This window comes from Microcaecilia unicolor, chromosome 9, assembly GCF_901765095.1.
Source record: "Microcaecilia unicolor chromosome 9, aMicUni1.1, whole genome shotgun sequence".
NCBI lineage: Eukaryota > Metazoa > Chordata > Amphibia > Gymnophiona > Siphonopidae > Microcaecilia > Microcaecilia unicolor.
In genome coordinates, this window is record NC_044039.1 from 150552395 (window position 1) to 150572500 (window position 20106).

Consider the following 20106-nt stretch of genomic DNA (forward strand, 5'->3'; position numbering starts at 1 on the left):
GATTTCACCATGAACTCCCTGCTTACTCCTTCCTGCTGGAGAGTGTCTAGAAGTGCTTGAAATATACTTGGGAAATAAGTACCTCGTCTTCTTCCTCCCAATCTCTCTAGCTGGCCAGTTTTCTGGAGTCTCATCCCCTGAAATGTATCGTCAGACCCTACTGGCTGGCTGCCGTTGTGTAGAGCTGGACTGCTGGAAGGGAAAGCCTCCGGAAGAGGAGCCCATTATAACTCATGGCTTCACCATGACAACTGAGATCTTGTTCAAGGTAAGGGGATGTCTCCAGAGCTCAGGCAATGCTGCTTATGTGTTTGTGCTCATAGGTGTGTGGACGTAGGAGGAGAACACCAAAGTAATCCTGTGGAAAAAACTGCCCAGTAACAAGGGCGGAGGTCGTTAATACATTTTGGAATCTATTTATAAAGCTGCATTGAGAGGCTCTTTCACTAAAAGGCGGTAGGGCTGTCGCATGGGTAGCACCACCACGGTATTGCTGTGATCAGCAAGTGCTGATCCCTGCAGTAGAAAATAGAAATGATTTTCTAGCATGGGGAGGGGGGGGGGGGGGAGTAGGCATGCCCTGTGCTAATCAGGTAGCACGGTCACATTACTGCACGCTACCCAATTAGCTTAGGAGTAGTGTGGAAGCCCTTACCACTTAAATAGATGGCAGTAAGGGCTCCTGGAAGTAATGGCCACACACTAATGGGGAAATTAGCATGTGCACAAACAAAAGAAGCAACACTGGGCCTTCAAGACTGAGACAACAGTGGTTGTCTCAGTCTTGAAGGCCCAGTGTTGCTTTTTTTTGTTTGTGGGTCATTTGTCAATAAGGAACCACTGTTGTCTCAGTCTTGAAGGCCCAGTGTTGCTTTTTTTTGTTTGTATACTCTATATGTATGCTGTACTACCCTCTCTACTTGTATTGAAATTAGCATGCGACCATTTAAACAAAATGGACACAGCCATTTTTCAACTGCACTAGAAAGTGTCCAGAGCACGTGGCAAACCCATGCTCTATTTGCAGCACCGGCACAGCTTAGTAAAAGGACCCCTAAGTTAGAGTGGCTTTTAATGCGCACCAACAGCAAGTCACCATGTTAACAGTTAATGGGGTGCGTTTCCTGTTAGTGCATGCTAATCACTGCATTAAACATCTAACACAGAAATTCCTATTAAGGAACATGGAATGCGCAGAAAATGGATGGGTCAACCCTAGAGGTGTGCACGGCGACACAGTCAATTTGAATCCATCTCCAACCCATCCCCAGTCAATTCTTTTCTGTCCCACCTCCATCATATTGCTACCATCCCCACAGTTTTCTTTCCCATCCCCAACTTGAAATTAAAAGATCTTGTAAATTCAAACAAAACATAAAATGCATCCTATAATTTGTTAAAATTCAACACAAAACAATAGATATTACTTTGTTAAATATGCAAGAAAACTGTATAGGGGCCACTTGGCAATAATGATAATCACATGATTAAATTTGAGTTAATAACTGCGGCTCTTGACTTCTAGTGACCATAACGTTCTCTTCCTTCTCAGCCAGCGCTGTGGCCGCTGTGTGCTGACTGCATGTTTATTTCATCCCATGCGGCCACGCCGTGGCTGTGCATGCTCAGCCTCCCAACCCCCCCAAAACCCACTCCCCACAACTGTACACCACTACCATAGACCTTAGGGATGAAGGGGGGCACCTACATGTGGGTACAGTGGGTTTGTGGTGGGTTTTGGAGGGCTCACATTTACCACCACAAGTGTAACAGGTAGGGGGGGATGGGCCTGGGTCCGCCTGCCTGAAGTGCACTGTAGTACCCACTAAAACTGCTCCAGGGACCTGCATACTGCTGTCATGGAGCTGGGTATGATATTTGAGGCTGGCATAGAGGCTGGAAAAAGTATTTAAAATGTTTTTTTTAGGGTGGGAGGGGGTTAGTGACCACTGGGGGAGTAAGGGGAGGTCATCCCCGATTCCCTTCGGTGGTCATCTGGTCATTTAAGGCACATTTTTGTGGCTTGGTCGTAAAATAAAAGGGCCAAGTAAAGTCGTCCAAGTGTTCGTCAGGGATGCCCTTCTTTTTTCCATTATCGACCGAGGACGCCCATGTGTTAAGCACGCCCCAGTCCCGCCTTCGCTATGCTTCCGACACGCCCCCGTGAACTTTGGTTGTCCCTTCGACGGAAAAAAGTTGAGGACACCCAAAATCGGCTTTTGATTATGCCGATTTGGGCGACCCTGGGAGAAGGACGCCCATCTTGCGATTTGTGTCGAAAGATGGGCGCCCTTCTCTTTCGAAAATAAGCCTTTTAGTGTTGGCATAATGACTGCATAAATAGAGGAATAGTCTAGTGGTAAGAGCACTGAGCTCAACATCCAGGGATTCTTGGTTCAAATCCCACTGCCACTTCTTGTGATATTGGGCAAGACATTTAACCCTCCATTGCCCAAGTACAAAATACCAATATATAATAAGCAAACTGCTTTGATTGTAACCACAGAAAGACGGTATATCAAATCACATCCTCTTTCTTTTCCTTTCTTATGAGATTGGGCAAGTCACTTAACCCTCCATGGCCTTAGGTACAAAACTGAGTTGTGAGCTCTCCAGGGACAAAGAAATGCCTAGTGTACCCGAATGTAATTCACCTTGAACAATTACTGAAAAAGGTGTGAGCAAACTCCAAATAAATGTTCCATACAATGAGGGCTGTGCATTTAAATGTATTTCATGCATATTCTTTATGGATATCCTGAAAACCTGACCTACCTGTGGCACTTGAGTACCAGAGTTACCTATCCCCGCACTAACCATTAGTAAATGACCTCCTTGGTTTAATCAGCTCCTTTTTTACTGGCAAAATTATTCTATTCTCCAATTCCCAAGTAGAACTGAGGTGAGCTTTCATCAGACAGGGTTGTTATTTCATGGGCAGTTGAGGTGCTAGAGATGCTTTACTGTGTTTCAAGAAGATTTATTCAAGGATCAACATTTATAAACTAGGCATATTCATGAAAATTAATGTTCAGAAATTGGTAGTAGATTCTGCAGGGGTGAATATTCTGAGGTACATTTATTTTCGTGTTGCACTGATGTATGCAACCTGTCAGAATTCTGTGGTATAGGGTTAATCAATGATGGGATATAAGAATCTTCTTTAATATAAATAAAGAGCCAAAGGAAAAAAAAAAAGCTATTTTAGTTTATTTATTTATTTTATTTATTTATTGGGATTTATTAACTGCCTTTATGAAGAGATTCCCCCAAGGAGGTATGCAGCAGGTAGTTAAACATAAAACTTATATTTTTGTTAACAGCATAACAATAGTAAAATGAACAAGTATAAACATAAATACAATAAATGAAGTAAACTTGAAAACAGTAAATTGAAACCTAATAATAGAACTACCGTGAAAATATACACATTTAACAGCACTGGAATTGAAATACCAGAGATATAATACAATGTTAGCATAATACTAATGATACACCTTATAAACATGCATTAGAACATTCACTAACAGATATAATGCTAAATATTTTCTATAATATGGCTGAGGGACCAAGAGCAGATATATGATGGGAACAAGATGCATGGTACAGAGTCAGTTGGGATAATTAGATGGTTAGCTAAACTCAGGCAAGTTCTTCGTATAGTTAAGCAAGAGATAAGAAACTGATCATAAGTACATAAGTATTGCCATACTGGGAAAGACCAAAGGTCCATCAAGCCCAGCATCCTGTGGCCAATCCAGGTCACAAATACCCGGCAAGATCCCAAAAATGTACAAAACATTTTATACTGCTTATCCCAGAAATAGTGGATTTTCCCCAAGTCCATTTAATAACAGTCTATGGACTTTTCCTTTAGGAAGCCTTCCAAACCTTTTTAAAACTCCGCTAAGCTAACCGCCTTTACCACATTCTCTGGCAACGAATTCCAGAGTTTGATTACACGTTGAGTGAAGAAAAATTTTCTCCGATTCGTTTTAAATTTACTACATTGTAGCTTCATCGCATGCCTCCTAGTCCTAAGTTACAGTGTGTGCAGTTGATTTATTATCACTGCCTTTTCCATGGTGAGAGTGGTGGCATGAGAGCTAAATATTATTCTCAGATATTTAACTGTAAGGAGCTTGTTCAAACAGTGATTTATGCTTTAATTGCAGGATCAGATCTTATTTTACAAATACTCTGGGAGTTAATCATTTAAGACAGGACTTCCCAAACCTGACCTGGGGACCCACATCCAATTGGGTTTTCTGAACATCCACTATGAATGTGCATGAGGTCATCTTGCATGCACTAGAGACTCAGGAAAGACAAATTGATTTCATACATATTGACATGGACAGCTTGAAAACCCGACTGACTAAGTGGTCCCCAGGCCAGGTTTAGGAAGCCCTGATGTAAGGGGTATGCAGAGTGATTACACAGGTTGTAGTTTGTATTTTGGTACTGTATGCCATTCTCTGTCACTTTTGCAGGACGTGATTGAGGCCATCGCAGAAAGTGCTTTTAAAACCTCATCTTACCCTGTCATCCTTTCCTTTGAGAATCATGTTGATTCGTAAGTATCTTTTTTCTTTGTTGACTGTCTTGCAGCCAAAGCAGATGTTAGAGAGTTGATTATCTGCTCTTAGGAGGATGTTACCACCTGCTCTCTCTAGGGGCAGATGATCAAAAGCAAACGCCGGCGCTAGAGCCCTTGAGCGCGTGAAACAACGTGCTTGAGGGCTCTTTGCGCAAGTAGCATGCAAATGCATGCTAAACAAGGCTTAGCGCATTCATGGCCAATGATCAGCGGCAGCGCGCAAAAATTTGGGTCGCTGGCTGCAGCAAACCCTACGCCAGCTCCGAGCTGGCGTTTGGGTTTGCAGATCATTGGGGAGGAATGGTGAGCCTTGTCCAGCATGCAGTTGCATGCTGGCAGGCCCCCGTTCCCCCCTCCCCCAAAGCAAACCTGCCAACAGGGGGCTGAAATGCCAACAGGGGGCTGAAGGTCCGGCGGACCTCCAGTCCCCCCTGACGACCCCCCCCCCCCAGGTTCAGGGAAGGCTGGAGATCCAGTGGGTCTCCAGCCCCCCCAAACCCCCAGAAAATGGTCCCTGGTGGTCCCCCCCTCCCAGCGGGGGGGGGGGGGAGGAGGTCTGGCGGACCTCCAGCCCACCCCAACTCCCCCCCCCCCTCAGCATTGTCTGCCGAATCCCAGGTGGTCCAGCGTGAAAAAGAACCCCCTTCCAGCCCCCCCTAGCTTAGTTGGAGGAGGGAGGTAGCCTGCCTCCCTCCTCTTCCTTGGGTTGACGCCACAAAATGGTGGCGCCCAGCCCCGCCCAGTGCATCCTGGGATGCACTGGGCGGGGCTACCAGATCTCCAGCCCTCCCTGAACCTGGGGGGGGGGGGATTGTCGGGGGGACCAGAAGTCCGCCGGACCTCCAGCCCCCGTTGCTCGGGGCAGGGGTAGTCAGGGCCTGGGGGTCCCATGGACCTCAGCCCCTGTGTTTGACAGGTTTGGGCTTTTGACAGCCCAGACCTGTCAAACAAGTGCGGGAGGATTGTGCTGAGCGCATGCTCAGGCACAATTCGCCCGCACTTCTACCCCATGATCAGAGATAATTGCGCTGCTTAAATTTGCATGCATTATCTCTGATCATAGGTCTAATAGCGCCCCGCTGTTTGGAACAGCGCGGGGCTTTTGATCATCTGCCTCTAGATGTCTTAAAGATGCGTAAAGTGAAGTACTACCTCTAGGGTACAGGATATAGATATAGCCAACAGGTGAAGGTTCTTCATGATTGAGGGGCCAATTTTTAAAACCTACTGATGGCGTTAAGTCCAGTTAGCGCTGAAATAGCATGCATATTAATCTGTGAAAAATGCTCAGACGACTTTAGCGCAGGAAACAATGTGTGACCCAGAGGTAGCCGTAAATTGTATTTAAATGTAGTCAAATGAATATTAATGAGGTCATTTGTTGTGCCCTCCCAATGCTTAGAGAACAACACACAAACAAACCCTGCTCTTACTGCTGACATTGGGGGTTTTGAAGAGAGGATTTATTTTGATTTTCAGTTTAAAATCTGATGGTTTTCATTTCTTTTGGAAGCAGAAGAAAGTCCATGCAAGCATGTAAGCACCGGTACTGAGAAAGAAACATAAAAACATAGAAAAATGTAAGCAGATAAAGACCATATGGCCTATCCAGTTTTCCCATCCCTGCAATCTACTCTCCCTATCACTCCCTTAGAGATCTATGTACTTGTGCCAAGCTCTCCTGAATTAAGATACTGTTTTCATCTCTACCATTTCCACTGGGAGGCTGTTCCCCTTGTTCCCAACCTTCCTTTCAATTGAAAGACACTCGCCTCCTGTACATTTATTCCGCATAGGTATTTAAATGTCTCTATCATATCATATCATGCTTCTGGGGTGATTTTGAACAGGTTGCTGAGCTGCCTCACCACTCTGGCAGTTGGGGAAACTGTCAGAGTGGTGAGGCTGGTTGCGGGTGACCTCAAAGACATTTTGGAAGTGCTCAGTGACCTATTCAAAATCACCCCGGAAGCAGGTTCTGTAGAACCGAAACGCCATGCTCTCCTCATAGTGGGCGTCAGGAGCTTTGTTTTTTCCTCAGCACTGTTCTATTGTGTTGTCAGTTAAGTACTGGGGTTGCTGTTTATTTTACTGAAAATTCACATAAAAACACTCAAAAATTAGAAATTAAATAAAAGTAGAATGAAAAGGTTTTATCCGGCATAGGAGGCAAGTGATTAACATATATGAAGTGCTGCAGATCTGGAATAGCTTTGTGCTATAGGAGATCACATAGCTGATTTGATTTACTTTATGATGCCTCCTGTTTTTTCCTTATTAAGTTTGGTTGGGTTTTTTTGCTTATTTAGCCTTCTGTTGCTCAATTTTGCTACTCCTTTTGTTTTTTTCAAATTTCTTATTGAGGAGTGGTAGTTGTTCCCTATTAATTTTGTAGAAACCCAAATATTAGCAACATTCCGTGCTATCAATCCCAGGGCAAGCAGTGGATTCCCCCATGACTTCCCCCAATCAACATCTGGCATATTAAAATCCTCTATTAGTAGTACTTCCCCTTTCACAGCTATATTTTTAATATCTTCAAATACATCTCTGTCCACTCCTTCTGTCTGTGAAAGAAACATGTATATCACACCAGTGTAAATACATTTGCCATTTCCTCTTTCCAGACTGACCCACATTGCCTCTTCCTTATACTGCAGGTCCTGCAATAGGGTGGCTTTAATATTATCTTTAACATATAATGCCACTCCTCTCCCTTTCTTCCTACCCTGTCTTTCCTGAACAGATTATAGCCTGGTGTAACTTTATCCATGTCTATGTGATTGCCACTAAATCCAAAAAAAGATTATTTAGGTCACCTCTCTTTTTGAAATGGTGGTAAAAAAGAAATCCTGGCTCAAAGAAGCTCCTTAAAGAGAAAATTAAATTAAGTCATCTCTACTAAGATAAGAAAAAAAATAAAGCAACAGTTTTTTCAGCAATATAAAATTAGAATTTAAATAAACCCGTTCCTAAAATAAATAAATCAGGCACAGCACTTGTTGCAAAAAATAAAAAAGCAAGTCTCAACAAAACCTGAAAGTGAAAGCACACATTGGCACCCATTTTCTGTGCTTAAACATAAGTCTTCCAAGTGAAAAAAATTGAAACGCTTATATTTATAGAAGCACAAGAGTGGCGCCGACATGTGCTTCAGCTTCAGGTTTGCCTGGCACATGCGCACAAGAGCTCCACTTACAAACTGTTCTGTATATACACCAAGCACATCCCCCCCCCCCCCCCTTGCTTTCGCTCTTACAGCGAGCATATAATTTGAATACCATTTCCTTTGAACATTGGCGAGCTAGTTTTCTGCACTGTTCCAGCGGTATAGGGTGTGTGCTGTTGGCTTTAGCATGGGAGTTCTGAGCATCCACCCCAAGTGAAAAACAAGATCCAAAACCTATATTTATCTCAAAACACACTGCCATCCATTGAAGGGGGACTAGAGATCACAAATGCAAGGAAGCTACTGTAGACACGTCAATGCATGTGAATGAGAAGTGAGGACTCAATTGCTTAAGACCTCCAAGATGTAATTTAGGAGACCTGAGACCTTTTGGATAAGAGTGAAGAGAAAGGGAGTAAAGAAACTGGAAGTTTATCTCTGCACAGAAGGCATCTGTCCTTGGGCCCCTTCTTTTTTCAATCTACACCTCTTCCTTAGGCTCCCTGATTTCTTCTCTTGGTTTCCACTATCATCTTTATGCCGACGACACCCAGCTTTATCTCTCCACACCAGAAATCACCGCGGATACCCAGGCCAAAGTCTCGGCCTGCTTATCCGACATTGCTGCCTGGATGTCCAACCGCCACCTGAAACTGAATATGTCTAAGACTGAACTTATTGTCTTCCCACCCAAACCCACTTCCCCTCTCCCTTCACTCTCTATCTCAGTTGAGAACACCCTCATCGTCCCCGTCTCATCTGCCCGCAACCTCGGTGTTATCTTCGACTCCTCCCTCTCCTTTTCTGCGCAAATCCAGCAGATAGCCAAGACCTGTCGCTTCTTCCTCTATAACATCAGCAAAATTCGCCCTTTCCTCTCCGAGCACACCACCCGAACTCTCATCCACTCTCTCATTACCTCTCGCCTTGACTACTGCAACCTACTCCTGACCGGCCTCCCACGTAGCCATCTACTCCCCCTTCAGTCCATCCAGAACTCTGCCGCACGTCTTATCTTCCGCCTTAACCGATATACTCATATCACCCCTCTCCTCAAGTCACTTCACTGGCTCCCAATCAGATACCGCATACAGTTCAAGCTTCTCTTACTCACCTACAAATGCACTCGATCTGCGGCCCCTCCGTACCTCTCTACCCTCATCTCCCCTTACGTCCCTACCCGTAACCTCCGCTCTCAAGGCAAATCCCTCCTTTCAGTACCCTTCTCCACCACCTCCAACTCCAGGCTCCGTCTCTTCTGTCTCGCCTCACCCCATGCCTGGAACAAACTCCCTGAGCCCATATGCCGTGCCCCCTCCCTACCCATCTTCAAATCAATGCTCAAAGCCCACCTCTTCAATGTCGCCTTCGGCACCTAATCACTACACCTCCTCTCAGAAAACTTATCTACCCCAAGTTGACATTTCGTCCTTTAGATTGTAAGCTCTTCCGAGCAGGGACCGTCCTTATTGTTAATTTGTACAGCGCTGCGTAACCCTAGTAGCGCTCTAGAAATGTTAAGTAGTAGTAGTAAAATAATTAGGTGCATTGAGCCTCTTGAATACAAGCTACAGGGAAGGGCGCAAATCATGGGTATGAAATGCGGAAACTAGCAGTATCAAACTATGTGGGCAGACAATGGAAGATAATTGGGAGATCTACAATCCCTCTGCAGAAGGGGGATAGGCAGGTTGGAGATAGAAGTGTATCTGGCAGGGAGAATGAGAGATCTTAAATCTCTATTCAGAAGGGGACAGATATGATTTAATTTGAGGGTGACAGTAGACTTAGGTGAACATCTGAGGGCCAATGCACAAAGCATTAGCACAGCTTTAACCCAGTTTTACCACAGGTATTACTGGTCAAGCAATGCTCAAATAGTTTCAGCACAGGTGTTTACTCACATGGAAACCATTACTGCAGACCGCATTAAATGCATTGAAATGCATGTTAATGCAATCATTAAGAATCCCACAGCCATGCTAAAGAAAAACGTTTCTCACACACATTGTGCATGGGAAACTTTTCACAAGGTCCAGTGCAGCATAGAAGGATTGGTTGAGAGGAGCAGATATCTAGTGGCCTCCTTCTCTCCCTCCAACCCGGCCACCCTGTCCCAGCCCCTAGTAATCTCCCTCATTCTGCCCAACCTAACCTTACCCAAAACCCTCCACCCCCATCCCCAGCTTAAAAATCCCCCCTGGTAGCCTAGTGGGCTCCATAACATTGATTGCTTTCTGATTTGGCTCCCCTTCTCCCTGATATTAAATCTCTGGTGGTCTAATGTCCCCCCTCCTATCCCAATCCAACCCTCCTTCCCCTAATATAAAAAAATGCCCTGGTGGTCAGATGGCCTCCCCTGGCCCCTTCACCTCCCTACACACACAAATTCTCTGGTAGTCTAGTAGTCCCCTTCTTCCCCTCACCCATTTCCAAAAACATCCCTGGTATTCTAGAGGGTCCCCACCACCCCCACCACCCACCCACCCACCCACTCTATGACCCTAAGCCTAGCCCCTGATCCTGTACCTCACACAAGATGGGCTTGCTTCTGCTTCCAAAAGAATCAAAACTGGCAGATTTTAAACTGAAAATCAAAAGAAATCCTCCGAGCTGGCGGTAGGTTTCCAGCAGTAAAACCAGGGTTTGTTTGTGTGCAGTTATCTGAGCATTGGGAGGGTACAGTAAATGACCTCATTAACATCCATTTGACTACATTTAAATACAATTTGCGGCCATCTCTGGTACACACGTTTCTTGCGCTAAAGCCCTCTGAGTATTCTGTGCAGATTAATACGCACACTATTCCGGCGCTAATTGGCCTTAACGCTGGCGGTAAGTTTTGAGAATCGGTTATGAACAACCCTCACCTGTTGGCTTTATCTATCTTCTCTGGGTGCTGTCATCTGCAAAATGGCGGCACCCCACATAGTTCATCCTGGGGATTCACCAGGTGGGGCCTGTCTACCAAACAGAATTCACACTTAGTGCTCTCAATTTTGGCACCTAAATGTAGATGACCTTTCTTGAATTGCCCCTAAGGAAGTAATTCTGTAAAGAAGGGGCTAACATTTATTTGACCAACACACACACATGAATGACAGAAACCATCATATATACACTTATGTGTGCACATACAAACTTAAATGCCAAAAATCCGGCTACATTCTCTGCTCTATCATATCTGTAGAATATGATTAATAACTCGTAGTTTACAAGTGGGCATATGCATAAGTGGAGTGCATATGTAACTTATAGACTACTATACATTACTTGTGTATTTTTGGAATCTAGGCATGAGCATTTAGGTAAGCTCTATGGTTGACACGCGTCCTCCCAGCTAACTGCATATGCACATATATACCCGGTTACCACTGTTCCCTCTAAATGACTACTTTGCTACCAGGAGGGGGTGGTGTGTTTTCAGTCACTATGGACAGGCAGGTTCCCTGGAGTCCTGCAGAACTTGCTTGTACCTCACTATTGAAAATGTGATAGTGAAACAGCACCCCCCCCCCCCCCCCACACACACACACACACACTGGCAAGACTGTAGGTGGAGGACTCCTGCTCAGCTTAGAGGGAACAGTGCTGGTTACGCTAATATTCTATAAAGAAAAGTAGGTATCGGGGAGAAAGTGACGTCACGCTCCGTTATGGAGGTCTAATAGCGGAGCTCCCGACACCCAGCCTGGAAAAACGAAGCTTTTAGCTATATTTAGCGATTTTGAAATAGCCCTGGAGGCGGATTAGAGCGGCGAAAGGCGAGTGATACCAAAGATGTCGAACACTAAAACTAAACCAGCTGATTTAGCCGCTTTTGCTTACCATCAGCGGGAGGCCAAAGAAACAGCACAGGCCGCGAGCACAAACGCTAACGAAAGCGCCATGCGGTCTCGAGCATCATCGCCTCAGCAAGAAAGCGGGGACGATGGAGATAATGAATTGCTGCCCGATAAATGGGAGCAGCTTAAAACCTGGTTCCAAGATATTAAAACGGAAATGAAAGAGATACGCAAGGATTTTGCCCAGCTTGGAGCAGAACTCCGAGGAGAAATTACGGAATTAGGGAACAGAGTTAATGAAGTAGAAATTGGCCTGGAAGAGCATGCAGACTCCCTAAATACCATCGAGACCACTGTGCAGGAACAGCGCACGAACTTACGCTTTTTAACAGATAAAGTGGAAGATTTAGAAAATCGGAGCCGAAGGTCCAATATTAGGATACGAGGGCTCCCTGAACTACCAGAGCATAATGATTGCGAACAAGTTGTAAAGGACATAGCAGCCCAACTCCTGTCTACCTCGGAGCATGTGGTCACCGCTGAGGAAATAAAAATTGAAAGGGCGCATCGAGCGCTAGGCCCACAACGGGCTAATGTACCTAAAGACATAGTTGCCTGCTTCGCTGAATATAAAGTTAAAGATCAACTTATGCATAAAGCACGGGCAAATAGCCCGATCACATGGAATACCTATCCGCTGGAAATATTTCAAGACATTTCGGCAACTACACTCAAGCGCAGACGAGAACTACAGCCACTTACAGCGCAACTGCGAACAGAAGGGATAAAATATAAATGGCAACATCCATTTGCCCTGCTATTTTATAAAGCGGGTAAACAGTGCAGAATAACATCGCTGGAGGAAGCCCAAGAACATCTGGGCCAAGGAGCAATGGCGGAACCTACGCACTCAAACTGCCCAAAGGCTATCCCACAGAATAGCGCTAAAGCGCGATGGCAGCGTGTCTCGCAAGGACGAGGAAGGCTGAGAAGGCAGCAATCAGGTCAAACAGGGCCCAACCAACGCTGATGGATTACAAATAGAGGAATTAACAATGAGTCAAAATAGACATCAATGAAGAGGGCTATAATGGCGTGTGATTGAACAATGCACAGCAATACCAGGCTGGTAATGTTTTGGGATCGAACTCACTTACCTCCTAGGCATGTCATACCCAAGGGGAAGGATATGTCATACATGGGCTTTGGGGAGGAGGGGAGGGGGGAGGCAGGTAGGGGATTGGGAAAGGGAAGTCAGTGGTAATTTTATAACTAAAAGTTGTTATATGTATGGTTGATAAAGAATTGAAAATTGTTACTTTAAATGTAAGAGGGCTTAATTCACCTACAAAGCGAAAGTTAATGTTTAAAGATATGGTACGCTTGCTGGCTGATATAGTCCTTTTGCAAGAAACTCACTTGAAAAAAGTGCATGAGAAACTGGTGAAACATGGACGATACTCTGTTATTAAGTTCTCCTCTTGTGCTGCTATGCCTAAAAAGCGAGGGGTTCTGATAGCGCTGGCAACGTCTCGTCCATGGCAGATTTTGAAAACTGTAAGTGATAAAGAAGGGAGATATCTATTGATGGTGGTTTCTGTATATAATACCACGTATACTATACTTAATGTGTACGCCCCTAATCAGGGGCAGGGCCCTTTCTGGGAGCAGATAGAAGGGGTTCTGAAGCAACACCAGCAGGGCCACTTATTAGTGGGTGGAGACTTTAATGTCACCATGCACCCCCATATAGATAACTCTACAGGGTCTGCAGTGTATGCCAAAACAGATAGGAAATTATTGAAACAGTTAATGGCCCGGTGGGGACTGATAGACATTTGGCGAGAGAAAAATGGTAATGAGAGGGACTACACATATTACTCCCCCAACTATAAAACATATTCTAGAATAGATGGTTGGCTGGGAGATGTAAATATAGCAAGAAAGACACAAGATGCTAGCATAGAACCTCGCACATGGTCTGATCATGCCCCGGTAATACTGACACTTATCCTAGGAACTCACCTTGTAGGCATACGATATTGGCGACTAGACGATACCTTACTATATGATGAGAGAAATATACTAGAGATAGAACAATATATCATGGAATATCTTAAATTTAATGATACAGGCGAGGTCAGAGTGAGTACCTTGTGGGAAGGTCTCAAGGCAGTGATCAGAGGGCGTCTAATAGCACTACGAGCCCATATATCGAAAACTCGCATGGACCAGGAAAACAATGTTAGGAACGAACTCAGGCAAGCAGAACAGAAACACAAAGCACAACCAGACGATACTAATGAGGCAGAAAAGTTACACCAGTTGAGATTAGCACTTAACGAACTCCAAATGGAAAGCCTAGCGGCGCAACTACAACAGACCCAGCAAGAACATTTTGAGTTTGGGGAGAAAGCGGGTAGGCTTTTGGCCAATAAGCTTAAAAAACAAGTTCAGCGGAATCATATAGGGGGGATACGAGATACGAACGGGGAATACATCACACAATTAGATCAAATACAGAGAACCTTTCTAGAATACTATACCTCACTATATGAGAAAGAGTCCACATTGGAGCCAGCAATCGTGGAACGATACTTGAAAGAGAGTGGTATTCCCCAATTACAGGGAGTGGAGAGCGAAACACTATCGGCCCCCATAACATCGGAGGAAATTAAATGGGCAATTAAAGATAGTGCACATGGGAAAGCACCAGGCCCAGATGGGTATACTATAAAATTTTATAAAACATTTGCAAAACACCTGATCCCAATATTAGAGAGGGTATTTAATGAGCTGGAAGAGGTTCAAGAGATACCACAAACATGGAGACTAGCAGCAATAACACTGCTCTTAAAACCAGGCAAAGACCCCCAACAATGTAGCTCCTACCGCCCGATATCCTTGCTCAACGTGGATTATAAACTCTTTACGAAAATATTAGCACATAGGCTACAGAAACAGCTCCCAAACTTGATTCACGAAGATCAGGCGGGATTTATTATAGGGCGACAAACGTTTGACAACATTCGAAGCCTCATCCATACTATCCAATACACCCAAGATGAAAAAGTACCAGCAGTATTACTATCCATTGACGCAGAAAAAGCGTTCGATCGTGTTGATTGGGCATACCTCTTTGCGGTGCTTCGACAGGTGGGATTAAAGGGGCGGTATCTAACATGGCTGCAACTTTTATATAAAGACCCGAAAGCAATATTAAAAATTAATGGATCATATACTGCGGCCTTCCCGCTTCGGCGGGGAACTAGGCAGGGGTGTGCCCTCTCCCCGCTTCTGTTTGCTTTAACGGTAGAGCCGCTCGCTTGTATATTGAGAAATGATGAGGAAGTAAAGGGCATAGTACGAGGGCGAAAAGAGCAAAAGCTTCTACTTTTTGCAGATGATATACTACTCACTCTTGCGCAGCCTGCAATATCAGTACAAAAAGCAATAGATCACGTGTCATATTATGGAGCAGTGTCGGGATTTAAACCCAATTTAACTAAATCTACCTTATTAAACATAACAGTACCGAATGAAGAGATACCGGCTCTGCGAGAAGCATTTCCATTTGCCTGGGCGCAAAAATCCATTAAATACTTAGGAATACAGATCACACCCAAGATAGAAGATCTATTTCAGGCTAATTTTCCAGTAAAGATAGCTGAACTTTTTCAGGAATTAGATAGATGGGAGGGCCTCAATATATCTTGGAAAGGGCGTATACATGCTATCAAGATGATGTTGCTCCCCAAATTATTATACTTATTTCTGGCACTGCCCATACCGATACCTGCCTCCTTCTTCACGCAACTAAATAAGAAAATGTTTCGATATATATGGAGGAAAAGGCCACCACGGGTTAATAGAGCCACGATGTATCAAACACTAGACCGAGGTGGTATGGGAACACCCAATTTTTATCTATATCACCAAGCAGCACAATTAAGAATACTAGCTGACTGGGCTCCAGGGACAATAAAGAAATGGATGCATTGGGAGAGAGCATGGATAGGTAGGTACACGATAGAGGACATATTGTGGATATCAGGGAGAGATCTGACATCTATATTGCAGGAATTACCTATGAGTCTAAAACACCCGCTCCAAACGTGGTTACAAATTAGAAAGCATATGTTCCCGGAAAGGAAATATTACCGAAAAACAGCAATACGATGGGCGGAGGGTTTCCCACTTGGGAGATCAGAAAAGGTGTTTGATAACTGGGCAAAAGCAGGCTTATACACACTGGGACAGGTATGGGCGGAGGGCAATATGATTAGTTTCCAGGAACTTCAAGAAGAGTATGGTCTATCGGAAAAAGATCTTGTTTATTACTGTTGTCTGCGTAATTTTATTAAAAGACGAGCACAAGATGAATTAGATCTAGAAGAGACAACTCTTGAATTAGCAATGCGTAAGGGAGGGGGCAGAGGTAGTATCTCCCGGATATATCTTGCACTATTGGGCAGGACAGACCCTCAAATTTTTTATCATAAGAAATGGGAAAACGTTTTGCAATGTACACACCCTAGAACAATTTGGATGAGCAATTACAAATATCTGCTCAAGGCATCCCCAGCACAATCTATCAATGAAAATGGCCATAAGTTATTGTACTGGTGGTATTATACCCCAGATAGATTGCAAAAGATATATCCGGGGACCTCGGGAAAATGTTGGCGGGGATGTGGCCTTCAGGGCACGTTTTACCATATTTGGTGGACATGTCCGAAGGTGGAATTGTTTTGGGAGGCAGTAGTGAAGTTGGTAAATACAGTATTGCCTCAACCATACCCAAAGAAAGCAGAACATTGCCTCCTCCATTTCCGGCCTAGCTCAATACCCAGTGGACAACATAGATTGGCTACTCAATACTTTGTAGCGGCCAAGATAGCCTTAGCCCGAGCCTGGAAACAAACTGAAACACCAACACTACAACTGATAGCTCGCAGAGTGGACTTTCTGTATCAGATGTCGAAATTGACTGCTAAGAGGAAAGGCACTATGAAAGTATTCACGAACATTTGGTCAATATATGAACAATCTCAAGAATCAGAAGCAACACCACTGACGGAGAAAGGGAGGGGGGGAGGGGGACCATGAACAAAAATGGGTTACTGATATTGGATGTTATTTGGTTATGATTGTAATTTGCTAAATTGCCAATAAAATATTGGAAAAAAAAAAAAAAAAAAAAAGAAAAGTAGGTATCTATTTTCCTTTACAGAATATGCTCCCAATAGGTGCCTTCTAGATGCCTAAATGTAGGTGAGCTTTTATAGTATTGCCCCCCAAATGGAAGAAGTCCTTTAGCACAGTGTTTCTCAATCCAGTCGTGGAATACCCTCTAGTCAAGCCAGTCTGGTTGACAGGATATCCACAATTAATATTCATGAAATAGATTTGTGTGCAATGGAGGAAATGCATGAAATATACCCAAGATATATTCATTATGGGTAGCCTGAAAACCATACTGGCTAGGGGGTACTTGAGACACACTGCTTTAGCTCATCTAGGGGCCCTTTTTACTAAGGCACACCTAAAAGCAGCCTGTTCTGGTGTAGGTGCGTGTTTTGGACATTCGCAGGTCCATTTGCTCAGCATGCCTGGAAAAAAGGCATTCTTTTTGTGTGCCAGAAATTGGATATGCGGCAAAATTTAAACCAGCGTGTTCATTTGTGGGCTGAGATCTTACTGCCACCCATTGACTTACTGGTAAGGTCTCACATTCTAACCAGGCACATAAACTGCTGATTACTGCCAGGTAAGCGCCATGCAGTAGAAAATAGAAAATATGTTTTGGGCACGCGTCAAAAATGGAATTACTGCTCGGGGCATGCTTTAGCCAGGCGGTAGTGCCAATTTGACGTGAGTTGGATGCGTATAGATGCCTACGCTCCTTAGCAAATGGGGCCCCTAGTTTTTGATTTCTAGTTTAAGATTGTTGTTAAATGTTTACAGTTTATTTCCAGTTTATTTGTGATATATCGTGAATTGTAAAATAAACATCTTAGATGGTTTACAGTAAAAATGGGATAAAAGTAATATTTAAAATATGACGGCAACATACGAAGGACAAAAAAGTACAATACACGAAAGGGATGTTACAGGAGGATAAGATCTCATTTATAATCACAAGAAAGATTATAAATTAGATCTTATCCTCCAATACACAAATTTATAATCTTTTTTGCTAAAAGGGTTTAGGGGGGGAAAAAAGGAAGAAGAAGATGGGAGGAGAAGATCTGTTTAAGTTGCTGTTGTGGATATGCCTGAGTAGAAAGCAAAGTCTTAAGAGCCTTCGTAAAATTTCAAAAATGAAGGTTCTATCAGGTGGAGTAACAGCTCTAAAGCAGGATTTTCAAATTTCGTCTCTAACCATATGTGACAGTGAGATGGAACTATAAGAAGGTGTTTACTAGTAGACTGCAAAGCGCAGGCTGGAGTATGTGGTGTGAATAAATCAGATAAGAATGATGGACTTCCAAATGCCCTATGTGACATCCTCTCTTTATTCTGTTGTGATATTTCACAGTCCCAAGCAGCAGGCCAAGATGGCAGAGTACTGCAGAACAATGTTTGGAGATATGTTACTGACAGAACCTCTTGAAAAATATCCAGTAAGTGGGGAGAGGGAACTTACCAGCTAATGAGGGCTTCCGCTGCTGTTGTACAAATATTTGGTAAAAAAAAATATTAAAAGTATTGATCTGGTATATTCCTTGCAGCCCTGGGGATCTTCTGAGCAGAATCCAGAGTCACTTGGTGGGTCAGAGCCTGGTATTCTACACCATTTTCTTCTGGGGCTGCGTTGAGTTGGGCCGGGATAGGGAGGAGGGGAGGAGTGGGGAAGAGACCATATCTCTGTGGGTTTCTCCTTGCACTACTTGTCGAGCAATATTCTTGCTCATTCCAAATGAATTGCAAATATTTAGGCTGAGTAACTCTTCAATAAAATGTTTACTGATGGAAATCTTTGGGGCAGTAGTAAATATATTCCTTTAGCAAAATTCCAAACACAAACAGGATATGCACAGAACAATAGTTTTCTGATCCTTTAATTCCTCCTAGAAACATCAAGGACTCTTTTGGCTTTGGTCCAGGGTACTGGTCAGTCTCAGAGCACAGGTCTTCTCTTAACACTCTCCTCTTCTCTCTTGTTTATAAACTCTCATCCACTCTTGGTTTCTCAAACCTTCCTCTGGGATTTGTGGACAGCAGGACCCTCAAAAACTCTGAAACAGCAAGGGAGACCTCTTTTCCCCAACCCAAGGCCTACCAGGTCTAGAGGCCCTCTCCCTAGAGCTTTGGCATTTCCAAAGAAAAGCAGAAAGGAAGGGCTTAATCCCCTCCCTCACAAGGGGTTTTAAACTCTACCCTAGCCGTCTCCCCATGGGGCAATGTAGCCATAACAATCCTCCCACCAGAGGGAAGAATAGCCTACTGGTTAGAGCAGCCAGTTAAAAACCAGAGAAGCCCAGTTCAAATCCCACTACTGCTTTTTGTCATCTTGTGCAAGTCACTTAATCCTCCATTACCTAAGAGGAAAAGGAAATACGTAGTGAACTGAAAAAGATGTGAGCCAAATACAAACTCACTGCCAACAGAACCGGTGATATTTCTATAGCCCCTGTTATATAAGGGAAAATGTAGTAACTCTGTCACATCTGCTATAACACCCATTCCAAGGCCTGAGAACATAGGCCCTTTAAGGAGCCTGTCACTGTTATAAGTCTCTACATTTGTGATTTGTTACATAGAGAGCAGTTGTATCAAAAGCATAAGGCCTACACAAAGTTGAGAGATTTCCTCAAAGCCAAAGAGGCAGAGAAAACTGTCTGACATTGTAAAATGCATCAAGACGAAAGAGGCAGTTTCTCCTGGGCAGTAGAAATATGGAAGAGGAAGTGCAGGGTTCTAATGGAGAAGAGCAAGGTAAGTTCTTAAAGTGAAACTTCCTGAAAGTCAACATCAAGGGAAGTGTGGAGAGAATTTTAAGTCCATGTCTCCTTTTATTAGAAAAGAGTCATAGAGGGCAAGGCGGTAATGCAAGAGCGAAGCTGAATAGTCTGAGAATCAGGGAAGCCAAGTCCAGTGACGTTCCTAGGGGGGCTGACACCCGGGGCGGATTGCCGATGTGCCCTGCCCCCTGGGTGCAGCACCCCCCCGGCGAAAGGACACCCCCACGAAGGACCCCCCCCCGGGTGCACGCCGCTGGGGGGGGGGGGGGGTGCCGCGCGCGCCTGTCCTCCGTTGTTCCATGCTTCTTCTCTGCCCCAGAACAAGAAGTAACCTGTTCCAGGGCAGAGAAGAAGCATGGAACAACGGAGGACAGGCGCGCGCGGCACCCCCCCCCCCAGCGGCGTGTACCCGGGGCGGACCGCACCTACCGCCCCCCCCTAGGAACGCCACTGGCCAAGTCCAAACCCCACTGCCACTCACTGTGACCTTGGGAAGCTGCAAACTCAAAGCGTTAGCTTTCTGGGTACTGAAAAATACCTGCTGTACCCGAATCTAACTTACCTGAGCTACTACTGAAAAGAAGA

At 44.4% G+C, this 20106-nt stretch overlaps 1 protein-coding gene across 1 annotated transcript in view; it reads left to right on the forward strand.

Moving 5' to 3' along the window:
• PLCB2 (phospholipase C beta 2) overlaps positions 1–20106 on the forward strand; it is a 220748-nt gene that overhangs the window by 146248 nt on the left and 54394 nt on the right. Inside the window, exons 11-13 of the mRNA XM_030215186.1 lie at positions 111–268; positions 4494–4576; positions 18096–18180. Of these exons, the coding sequence (XP_030071046.1) occupies positions 111–268; positions 4494–4576; positions 18096–18180 (326 nt within the window). The remainder of the gene's footprint in view (positions 1–110; positions 269–4493; positions 4577–18095; positions 18181–20106) is intronic.